Source organism: Staurois parvus, unplaced genomic scaffold (assembly GCF_062004578.1).
Source record: "Staurois parvus isolate SC_StPar_1 unplaced genomic scaffold, SC_StPar_1.0 ptg000387l, whole genome shotgun sequence".
NCBI classification, from domain to species: domain Eukaryota; kingdom Metazoa; phylum Chordata; class Amphibia; order Anura; family Ranidae; genus Staurois; species Staurois parvus.
The window spans coordinates 8,206,808-8,219,646 of NW_028318183.1; the positions used below are offsets into that span (position 1 = coordinate 8,206,808).

Genomic DNA, 12,839 nt, shown 5'->3' on the forward strand with positions numbered 1-12,839 from the left:
TGATGTATTCAAACTGATCCATGATCCCTGGTATGCAATAAATAGGCCCAACACCGTAGTATGAGAAGCATCCCCATATCATGATGCTTGCGCAACCATGCTTCACTGTCTTCACAGTGTACTGTGGCTTGAATTCAGTGTTTGGGGGTCGTCTGACAAACTGTCTCCGGCCACTAGATCCAAAAAGAACAATCTTACTTTCATCAGTTCACAAAATGTTGCGCCATTTCTCTTTAGGCCAGTCAATGTGCTCTTTGGCAAATTGTAACCTCTTCAGCACGTCTTTTATTCAACAGTGGGACTTTGCGGGGGCTTCTTGCAGATAGCTTGGCTTCACATAGGCGTCTTCTAATTGTAACAGTACTCACAGGTAACTTTATACCTTCTTTGATCTTCCTGGAGCTGATTGTTGGCTGAGTCCTTGCCATTTTGGCTATTCTTCTATCCATTCGAATGGTAGTTTTTCGCTTTCTTCCACGTCTTTCAGGTTTTGGTTGCCATTTTAAAGCATTTGCGATCACTTTAGCTGAGCAGCCTATCATTTTCTGCACTTCTTTATATGTTTTCCCCTCTCCAATCAACTTTTTAATCAAGGTACGCTGTTCTTCTGAACAATGTCTGGAACGACCCATTTTCCTCAGAATTTCAGAGAGAAATGCACTGTAACCAGCATGTACAACATTTGCTGCCTTCCTTCCTTAAATAAGGGCAATAATTGCCACCTGTTTTTCAAAGAATGAATGACCTCACTAATAGAACTCCACACTGCTATTATTTTGAACATGCCCCTTTCAATTAGTGATTCAATTACACAGAATCAGCAGCATGCATGTCATGACTGTTGGGTCTGTTGGATTTCTATTACTCTACTACACCTGCTAGTAAATTATTTGCCATGTAGAAATATCATTTCTACCAAAAACAGTGATTGATCAGGTTAGTGATGTCTGACTGCTATTATTTTGAACACAACTGTATATATATATATATATATAAATAAATATATATACACTGTATATATCCCATAGTTTGTAGATGCTATAACTGTCAAACTAACCAAATCAATATACACTTTTCAGTATTTTTTCTCCTGAAGACATATAGCAGAATACATTTTACAAAGATTGATATTTTAAATTTTTTTGTACATTTTTCAAAATTGAGGGTTTTTTTTCGTTTAAATTGCAAAAAATAAAAAACAGGTGATCAAATACCACCAAAGGAAAGCTCTATTTGTGTGAAACAAATTATATAAATTTTGTTTGGGTACAGCATTGCATGGGCACGCAATTGCCAGTAAAAGTAACACAGAAACAAATAGCAAAAAATGGCCTGGTCAGGACAGGGGTAAATCCTTCCGGAGAGCAAGTGGTTAAACTGTGAACTCAGGGGACTGGAGCCAAAGTTTATCTTTCTATGTTCTTTGTACAGATCTATTACATGTTCTGGAACCATATTAATGAATAATATAAGATAAAACTCACGGAGTAAATTCACAATAAAGGTTTTCATGAGCTGGACATCATCATTGTCTATATAGAATACAACAGAGTCTCCGGGCTCATAGTTATGGCTGCAGTATTTAGATGTGCTGAAAAGAAACACAAAATTAAAGGATTAACAATGGACTGGTCTGTTTCCATTACAGAGGCACATCAGACTAAACCGAGAATAAACCTATCATAAGAGATATAAATTACATTGCGGTTTTCTTCGGAAAATGCTGGTTCCTTCTATGGCTGGTACAACTTCACTGACTGAGAACAAGTATGCATATGAAGAACATTGGAGAAAAGACAGGTAAGGGACTAAGAAAGTGTAAAAGTAAAATGGTCAGCGTGACAGCTAGGGAATCAGCGATATTTGAAGGAGTCAGCAATGACACCGTCCTTCTGTGACTCAGGACAGACTTTCTCTAAAACAAGTTAAGAATGCAAGCTGTTAATGCATATATAATTTAGCAGTAAAACACACACCAAAACTTTCACCTATAAAAAATAAATCATGAAAGTACAATAAAACCCTCTTCTGAAATAAGGCCACATGATCTGGGTGTCTTTTTTAGGATCACCATACACATTACAATCTGACCATACAACATCGGTATAATCAATTATAGATCAATGTAAAATGTGGACCTACCTATTCTATCAAAGTATATCCAATCAGGCATGTCCTTGCACTACATACTTGTTGGTATATCTATAGTGGATTGCACAATCAGATTGTATTAGACATGTGCCGTTCATTTTGTTACGAATTTGGATGACTTTGCGTTATCTAGATATTCCGATGTCTCCAAATTTCCAAATTACAATAGTAATGAATCCGAAATAACGAAATGAAATTCAGACAAAATTCGAAAAAAATAGAATAGAACATAAAAGAATAGCATAGAATAGATTAGATTAGAAGTGAATAGACAATAAAATAATAGAATAGAAAAACAATAAAATAGAATAGAAAATAATAGAATAGAAGAGAATGGATTAGATTAGAATAGAATAGAAAATAGAATATAATAGAACAGAATAGAAAAAAAAACCAAAAGAATAAAATAGAATATAACTGTCTTCTGAAATTCAAATTTGGAATATAATAAATTTGATTTTGGACAGAATAGATTAGAATACAGTAGAAAAGAATAGAACAGAAAAAAACAATATAATAGAAAAAAATAGAAAGAATATAGCTACTTACGAAATTTGAATTAGATTAGAAAATAATAGAAGAGAATAGATCAGAATAGAATGAAAAATAATAAAATAGAATAGAAAATAATAGAATAGACTAAAATAGAAAAAATATATATGTCTTCTGAAATTAGATTTTTTAATAGAATATATTTGCATTCCAATAGAATAGATTCAAATAGGATAGAAAAGAAGAGAATACATTTTAAAAGAATAGAATGGATTAGAAAGCAATAGAATAGAAAATAATAGAATATAATAGAACAGAATAGAAAAAACAAACCAACAGAATAGAATAAAAAAGAATATAACTGTCTTCTGAAATTAAAATTTTGAATAGAATAAATTTGAATTCGAATAGAATAGATTAGAATAGAAAAGAATAGAATAGAAAAACAATAGAATAGAATAAAATAGAAAGAATATAACTGTCTTCCTAAATTCAAATTTCAAATAGAATAAATTTGAATTAGAATAGAATAAACAAAAAATAGAATAAAAAAGAATATAACTGTCTTCTGAAATTCAAATTTCAAATAGAATACACTAGAATAGAAAATAATAGAATAGATAAATAAGAATAGAATATAGCTGTCTTCTGAAAATTGAATTTCAAATATGATGCATTTGCATTCAAATAGAATAGATTAGAATAGAAAAGAATAGAATAGAGAAAACAATAGAGTAGAATAAAATAGAAAGAATATAACTGTCTTCCGAAATTTGAATTTCAAATAGAAATTTTTTTGAATTTGAATAGAATAGAAAAGAATAAAAATAACAATAGAATGAAATAGAATATAACTGTCTTCCAAAATTCGAATTTCAAATTAAATAATTTTGAGATCGAATAGAATAGATTAGATTAGACTAGAATAGAATAGAAAATAATAGAATAAAATAGAATAGAACAGAATAGAAAAAACAATGAATTCAAATAAAATAGAATATAACCATCTTCCGAAATAGGAATTTCGAATAGAATGAATTCGAATTGGAATGCCAGTTGAAAATTGAATTGATGCTAAATCCAGCTTGTCCTTGCTGAAGGACAATCTATAGCCAGCTTAACTCTAGATCTAAAACAAGTGTTAATGTCTGATATATGAAGACTGAAATCTTTAGGACAGGAAATGAGCAGAAACGGCAAACACACTGCAGTAAAGGTCCTGACACCTCCCCACTCTATTTCAGACAAAAATGTTGTTTAAATGTACAGCAGCTAAGCTGTAAAGTGGAACTTTAGTCAGAAAAGTAAATACTAAACCCAGGACCCTGCATTCACTACATCTGATCTCCCACAGTACACACTACATGGAAATGCAATTATTTTAGTAAATATAAACTGCTAAATACCTTTTCTCAGCAGCAGTATATAGCAGTCTTGGGACTTCTATCAGTGTCTGGCTGAGCACTGGGTAAATTTGTAGGAGGAGTTTTCATTCTCCTCCGATTGTTCTATGAGGCTGCATGACCTCTGACCCTCTGTATGGACAGCGCTGATTGGCTCTTTGCCAATCACATGCACCCCCCCCCCCAAAAAAAAAAAACACAAAAAAAACTCTCTAGCAATGCACACCAAACTGAACAAGTGCAGTGTGTCCTCTAGGGCTCTGTACTATCAGCAGATGGATTTGGGACTGTGGAAGAAGGGGAGGACAGGATCAAACAGCCTTTTTACACAATGTGGAGGATTAACCCCTGAGGTTCCACAGTGAGTATAACAAGCATTCTTTACTGCATATAAAGACTGATGTTACTGTTGTGGGTTTAGTAACACATTAAGTCCTTCTTGATAATTTCAGGCTGCCCCCTTTTGCAGGTATATCATATGTAAAACATTAAAATAAGAGCCTACACTGTTTAAAATCCAGTAATACACTGTCTCACCAAGGGGCTGACTGACAACTCATGGGGCCCCCAGACAATAGGGGATCATGGGGCCCCTGTGTCCATGCCCAAACTCAAAAAAGCCTATGAAAAAGGTCCCAGGGGCATCTCATGGGGCCCCCTACTGACCCCCGGGCCCTCGGACAGTGCCGAGTTTCCAAATGGTCAGTCCGCCCCTGGTCTCACCCTACTCTGCACATGCTCAGTTGCTCTATAGTTTTTGGCACTGTGCCGAAAATGTAGAGGTCGACCTGCTGACAACCTAAAGATTTACTGCTGCTCATGGGCTCTGGGCTTCAGCAAAATGGCAACCTCCAGCAAGAAGAAACAGGAACAATGTTGGAGGCAATTTACAGCACACACTCATTTTGCTAGCATTATTATTCATGTGAAATGTAAGTTTCTTGCTAAGAACATTATTTTTAATCAAATTGTTATGAGTAAAGTTCCGCTTTAAGTACCAGGTTGTACTGTTGCTAAACAGAAAGCACAGCAAGCATACTGCATGTAGACAACAAATATGTTTAGGATTCGGAGAAAATACATTTACATATTATCAGGGGGATATTTTTACATCCCCCCGCACATACTAACACATGCTTCGGCAGCCCATACATTAATCATTGTTTCTTTTGTTCAACAAGCAGGTTAAACAAAAAATGTTTTTTATTTATCCGATTCCACCATACACACATTCAAGGTGAACAGAGGAATCATTCATGCTGTGTCGTATTCTGACAGTGGGGACACTTCCCCGCCATCAGAATACAATGATTAGTGCTGTCGGCTATAGTGTGCAGCACTAATCAATTATGAAAAACCCAACATGCTGGGTATACAGAAGCCAATCAGTAGATTGACTTCTGTACAGCCAGGGTGCCCATACAATGATTTACATTTGTCCGGTTCCTGCTGAACCTGCCAGATTTCAGTCCATGTATGATTGGCTATTCTGTAGTTCTTTATCGTATACCTTATTCCATTCTTTCCACGGGTAACATCACATTTGGAGAGTTTAGTTTGATGAAACCATGCACATCTTCCAGGTGGAAATGCTTTAAACTCTACAACAAAACAATGTTCTTCGCGGCTGTCTACATTCTGCTCTTCGCTTGTCACGTCCATGTCAATAACCCCTTTATCTAAAATGGAATTAGAAAAGTACATTGTTATTAACACAACAGTAGATTACATCTATTGTGTGGGCTGTCATGGCTGACTCATACTAATACATGAAGTACAGGGTGCAGCAACAAAAAAACTCCTTTTTTCAAAACACAATAAAACCCATTTTATGAATCAGAATTGTTTTTATTGTCTTTAATAATGTAGGTACATATCTAAAGTTCTGTTTTACACAGTTTTGAAAATCATATCAGGTAGGTGACGCCCCCCATTGTCCATACACTGAATAAGCCGATTTCTGGCGTTTTTCATGACCCTTACCAGCATAGCAGCGGGTATGTTGGCAATTTCTGCGCGGATGTTGGCCTTCAGGTCTTGTAGGGTCCTTGGACGGTTTACATAAACGCGGGATTTAAAAAAACCCCACAAAAAAAAGTCACAAGGGGCCAAATCAGGGGAGCGGGCTGGCCACTCCAAATTGCCCCTTATTGAGATGAGGCGCTCCGGGAAGTGTTCCCTTAAAACAGCCATTGATGCTCTTGAAGTGTGAGCCGTTGCTCCGTCCTGTTGGAACCAAATGTCCCCTAAGTCCAATTCATCAAGTCGTGGAAAAACAAATTCCTCCAACATGTTCACATACCGGTCTGAATTCACTTATTCAGTGTATGGACAATGGGGGGCGTCACCTACCTGATATGATTTTCAAAACTGTGTAAAACAGAACTTTAGAAATGTACCTACATTAGTAAAGACAATAAAAACAATTCTGATTCATAAAATGGGTTTTATTGCGTTTTGAAAAAAGGAAGTTATGTTGCTGCACCCTGTAGAACTAAAGCCTAATTTTTTTTTTCCCATTTTGGATAGAGTAAGTCCCCAGTCACACTGGAAGGGAATTGGCATGTGATTTGTATGCCATGCGACTTGCAAATCGCACTGATTTCTAAAGTATTACATGCACTACTTTGGGTGCGATTTGCATAGACATCTGACAAACGTAAAGCAAAATTGAAAGCACCACTTCACCCAGTTATTTGTGTAATATGCACACAGAACGTTTTGCAAACTCTCCTAGAAGTCTTTCCTTTTCTCAGCAGCGTTTTGGCATAAAAAGAAGCCTGACGCTTGTAAAAGTGTATAAAGTGTTTACAAGCTTTTAGGTGCATTTAAAGGCATCAAGAGCTTGGGTGTTAATTAATTTAATTGGCTAGAGTAATAATTTATTCTGGCTATTAAAATGAATACACCTTCAAGTGATAAATGTGGCTAGCGTTTAGATGCCTTTAGGCGCGTTTAGCAGCGTCAAACGTTTTTTCTGCCAAAACTCTGCTGCTGCTGGACGCACAGGTAGTGCTTCTTTTTTTTTTACTGTCTCCAAAAGCTCCTGCCACTAAATGCTACTAAAGCCTTTATGTGCATGGACACATAGGCTAATATGCAGGAAAACGCCTGACACCCCTAGAAGCAGCTGCAAAAATGTCCAGTGTGCATGAGGCCTTCAAGTCATAAAATAGTATTGTACCTACAACTAGTATGTGTACGTGATACTACTTTGAACCCAGATTCCTTTAATCTTCTGTACAGAAGTTCTGCATGACTGCACTCTGAGCCAGCCAGATTTTTACAGTACTTAATAATGAACATGCTTACTGGAGGTTTCTTCACAGTGAGAGCTGTGAAAATGTGGAATAGACTCCCTCAAGAGTTGGTTCTGGCCAGCTCAGTGGATTGCTTCTAAAAAGGCCTGGATTGTTTCTTAGGCTACGTTCACACTAGCCTTGTTAGCAAGCGGCAGACAGGCGTTTGGGAAGCGTTTTTACCGTTTCCCAAACACCTGGGAAAATTCTGCACATTGCAGCACATAGTGCTGTTCAAACGAGAGCGTTAGCGTCACGTCACATTGCGTCCCGCCATGGAAAAACAGACGCCTCTGGTCGAGTCAGGAGGAGTTGAAGCCTCCTATTCAAGTCTATGGTGCCGCTCGGCCGGACGTTTGCAGTGTGGTTGCGACGCGGTTGCGAGGCATTTGCGAGGCATTTGTGGAGTGGTAACACCATTCAAACTTCATTATAGGCATTTGTGGGGCGTCTTTAACGCTTGGCAAATGCCTAGCAACTGCCGCTAAACCATGCATGCGGCGTTTGCGGAGCATATGCGCAGCATTAAAAACGCTGCGCAAACACCGGACCAACGCTTGTCAAACGCTATAGAGGCATTTGGCAAGAGTTGGAAAAACAGTCAAGTGTGAACGAGCCCTTAGATACACAGAATATAACTGGATACTAACATTTATAGGTAAAGTTGATCCAGGGAATATCCGATTGCCTCTCGGGGGATCAGGAAGGAATTTTTTCCCTGTAGGAGCAAATTGGATTATGCTTTGCTGGGGGTTTTTTGCCTTCCTCTGGATCAACTGTGGGTATAGGATTATAACTTTTTTTTTTTTTTTTCTGTGGTTGACCTGGATGGACTTTTGTCTTTTTTCAGCCAGACTAACTATGTCACTATGTAACTATGAGGTGAGAAACAAGGATGAGCACATCAATGTGCATGATGCTCCTTTATTGTAAAATCAACAAGCAGGGGCAAAGTGACACTGGAAGCAAATGTTTAGCAGCCATTTTTCTTCTATAGTCACCTAGCAGATAACATTATTGTATATGATTCACTGTACAGTGTATATGGGCGCAAATACAGTAACTGAGATCTGTAGGTTATAATTTTGTCATTCTACTTTAACAGGCAAGTAAAGATGGCCAATGAAGACTCAAATTTTGACCAATACCTGTTGATTCCGTTCATTTTGAAATCAACCTTATTTCAGCCAGGTAGAACATTATCAGCCAAACAGTAACTTCAAGTCGGCTGCAGACACTTTTCAGCAGCTCTATTTTATTCATACCTTCATCCATGTTGTTAGAGTGGATGGGGGATACAATTGATTCTCTGTTGTTTAGTCCATGGGTTGAATGAATGAAAGTTGTCAGAAGGCTAGTACAGGCTACTAGGACTATGTGATATAAAAGTTCTGCACATTATATTATTTAAAGCATTCACAGAATTGATTTGCAGTAATGCTTACTGGCAACATTTAGTAATTTAACATACTGTATATGTTCTTTATTTATTACAGTCAGAACTAAGACGTAACATTTGAAAAAAAACCCCGGATATTTCAGGTAAATAAGAAATATTACCTAAGAAAATTTTATGATTTCATTTTAATTCAGGGAGTGGGGCTTTAAAGTGGTTGTAAACCTCAGATATGAAATATACTATATTGTCAAAAGTATTGGGACCCCCCTCAGAATCATTGGATTCAGGTTTTCCAATCACCTCCATGGCCACACGTGTATAAAATCAAGCACCCAGGCATGCTTCTACAAACATTTGTGAAAGAATGGGTCGCTCTCAGGAGCTCAGTGAATTCAAGCGTGGCACCGTGATAGGTTGGCACCTGTGCAATAAGTCCACCCTTGAAATTTCCTTGCTACTAAATATTCCACGCTCAACTGTTAGTGGTATTATAACAACGTGGAAGCAACTGGGAACAACAGCAACTCAGCCGCGAAGTGGTAGGCCACGTAAAAGGACAGAGCGGGGTCAGCGCATGCTGAAGCGCACAGTGCGCAGAAGTCGCCAACTGTCTGCAGAGTCAATAGCGAAAAACCTCCAAATTTCATATGGCCTTCAGATTAGCACAACTGTGCACAGAGAGCTCTATGGAATGGGTTTCCATGGGCGAGCAGCTGCATCCAAGCCTTACATCACCAAGTGCAATGCAAAGTGTCAGATGCAGTGGTGTAAAGCACGCCGCCACTGGACTCTAGAGCAGTGGAGGCGTGTTCTCTGGAGTGACAAATCACTCTTCCCTGTCTGGCAATCTGATGGATGTGTCTGGGTTTGATGGTTGCCAGCAGAACGACACTTGCCTGACTGCATTGTGCCAAGTTTAAAGTTTGGTGGAGGGGGGATTATGGTGTGGGGTTGTTTTTCAAGAGCTAAGCTTGGCCTTTTAGTTCCAGTGATGGGAACTCTTAAGTCGCCAGCATGCCAAGACATTTTGGACAATTTCATGCTCCCAAATTTGTGGGAACGGTTTGGGGATGGCCCCTTCCTGTTCCAATATGACTGTGCACCAGTGCACAAAGCAAGGTCCATAGAGACATGAGCAAGTTTGGGATGAAGGAACTTGACTGGCCTGCACAGAGTCCGGGCCCTAACCCGATAGAACACCTTTGGGATGAATTAGAGCGGAGACTGCAAGCCAGGCCTTCTCGTCCGATATCAGTGCCTGACCTCACAAATGCGCTTCTGGAAGAATGGTCAAACATTCCCACAGACACACTCCTAAACCTCGTGGATGGCCTTCCCAGAAGAGTTGAAGCTGTTTTGGCTGCAAAGGGTGGGCCAACTCAATAATGAATCCTACAGACTAAGACTGGTATGCTATTAAAGTTCATGTGCATGCAAAGGCAGGAGTCCCAATACATTTGGAAATATAGTGTATGAACAAGGCATATTTCTCTATAGTGTGTAATTGTCTCAATTAAGAGAACTTAGTGTCATTTATTTCTCCTGCTTCCTTCCTTAGCTCTCTGCATGAATCACTTCTGACACGTTTTCTTGACATCAAGAGAAAAAGACCACATAAAAGGGATCTCCAGCACACAGCCTGTGATTAACAACTTTAGCTCTGTTCCTAGGTGCTGTGTGGAGGGGTGTGTGTCCCTTCTCTCAAATAAGCTCTCAGAGCTCTGCTCACTGAGCTCTGCTGTGTTATTTCAGCTCTCTGCCCCCTGTATGATGGAAACTCAGACAAGAAATATAAATTCTGAACTTTGAATGAATAAATAGAAGAAGAGTGCAGATAAACAGGTACAACTTATGTAGAGGGTTATTTTTTTAGGCCAGTCACTTCACTGGGTATATGTAAGGGTTTACAACCATTTTAAGCTGGCCATACACTGAATGTTTTGTTGCATTTAGTCTAAGGACTAAGCGGAATAAAACAGAATCCTCCATCCATGTTATACAGTGCAGATGGAGGAATCTCTTGCTTTGACTAATGTATTTTGACAAACATTTTCCAGCAGATGCCTTCTGCAAAAATCAGCTGAAGAAGTGACTTTTGTCAAATGTAGTGGGGCCAGTAGAGACACCCACTGGTTCTCTAGGAACAAGCAGAATTTTGCAGTGTATGGCCAGCTTTTAGAGTCCTTTTCATTTGTTTTTCTGTCTGTCATTAGTTTTTTTGTTGAAAAAGTCTGTTATTTACAGAGTTAAGCAGGTCAAGCTAAAGTTCGGATATACATGTAAATAAGTCAGAGCAGTGACTGTACCAGTGATTTAGTGACCAGCAGTTAATCCCAACCATCAGTGACCTCCCAATTAAGACCACTTTGAAAGAAAAAAACATTAATGCTACAATCTGGTCAGCTGATAAAAATCTATTTTGGTACCTCCAACCTGTATGGTTAGGCTCTGATGTTCATTTAGTCTAGGGAGCATATAATAGACACAATTACTTTCCTTAATCCTTGTGCCCACAGGCTTCTTCCCCATGAGATGACTGTTCCTGCAAAGTTGAACCTCTTCGTTGGGCATGCTACCTTCCCAACATCAAGGGTCTGCCCATATTCTGGGCCTGGAGCCAGAGCGAAACACAGCTGCCACAGTAGTGAAGAGAAAGGTAAATATTCCTGTGATGGAAGCATAGGCAGGACATAACACACAAAGAAGATGGTAAACACACAAAGCTTTATTGAACTATGGAAGGCACGCAATAAGGGCAGGAAGGTAGCGTCCAGGTACCCAAAAAGGAGAAGAGAGGGGAGGAGCCCAACATAATTGTAATCCAGCCCACGATAGGGCACTCTAGATAGCGATGGCCCGAGCACTTGGGGGGCAGTCCAGGTAGCAGTAATCTGGGCACACAATAGGGGCAGTTCAGGCAAGGGTAATCTGGGACCACCATAGGGGCAGTCCAGGGCACTCTGCAACATGCGGCTTGTAGGGACATCATGGTAGGCGGCTTGCAGACACGCAGCAGCAGGCAGCTTGTAGGGACACTCACGGGAGGCGGCTTGCAGACACTCAGCAGCAGGCAGCTTGTAGGGACACTCACGGGAGGCGGCTTGCAGACACTCAGCAGCAGCCAGCTTGTAGGGACACTCACCGGAGGCGGCTTGCAGACAATCAGCAGCAGGCGGCTTGTAGGGACACTCAAGGGAGGCGGCTTGCAGACACTCAGCAGCAGGCGGCTTGTAGGGACACGCAGCAACGGACAGCTTCCAGGGACACTCAGCAACGGACAGCTTCCAGGGACACTCAGCAATGGACAGCTTCCGGGGACACTCAGCAACGGACAGCGGCCCTCACAGCGGTCAGCTTTCCAGGGACAGCAGCGGTCAGCGGACCGAGATCCTCGCAGGGCTCAGCTTTCCAGGGACAAAGCAGTCAGCTTTCCAGGGACAGCAGTGGTCAGCGGACTGAGATCCTCGCAGGGCTCAGCTTTCCAGGAACAAAGCGATCAGCAGACAGGGAACCTCATGGCACTCGGCGTTCCAGGGACAACCAGTGATCAGCAGACAGGAACCCAGCAGGCTTCCGCAGGTAGGTACACAGCAGGTTTCAGCAGGTAGGGACACAGCAGGCTTGCAGGTAGGGACACAGCAGGCTTCAACAGGTAGGGACACAGCAGGCTTGCAGATAGGGACACAGCAGGCTTGCAGGGGCTCGGCAGGGTCTTGGCTATGGGGTCTGGCCTCAGCGCAGACCCTGCACAGCACCCTGTCCTGAGCAGTAATTGAGCACACATGCACCCACCGGGGTCCCGCTTCAGCCTTCTTAAGCCAGCGCAGGACACTTCCCAGTTGCCCCGTAAACAGCTGGCCCAGCGTCAGGTTGCCGAGGAAACGAGGCACGCCACTTTGACACGGGCTGCACCCTCGAGAGCGCAGCCTTTGTCTCTGGCGCAGGAAATCTTGTGCCCACACTGCAGGCCCTGCTCTGGAACCTCCCGGCAGGAGGTCACCCCTCTCTGGCTTGTATGGCCGGAGAAGTGTGAATGCTGCCACGGGGGGTCATCTTCCTCCCATCCGGCTGCTCAGGATGGGAGGAAGTGACAGC

At 40.8% G+C, this 12,839-nt stretch overlaps 1 protein-coding gene across 1 annotated transcript in view; it reads right to left on the bottom strand.

The window, feature by feature from the left end:
- Nucleotides 1–12,839, bottom strand: part of FLT3 (fms related receptor tyrosine kinase 3) — a 121,086-nt gene that overhangs the window by 31,950 nt on the left and 76,297 nt on the right. The window contains 2 exon segments of the mRNA XM_089685776.1: nt 1,485–1,591; nt 5,557–5,725. Of these exon segments, the coding sequence (XP_089541902.1) occupies nt 1,485–1,591; nt 5,557–5,725 (276 nt within the window).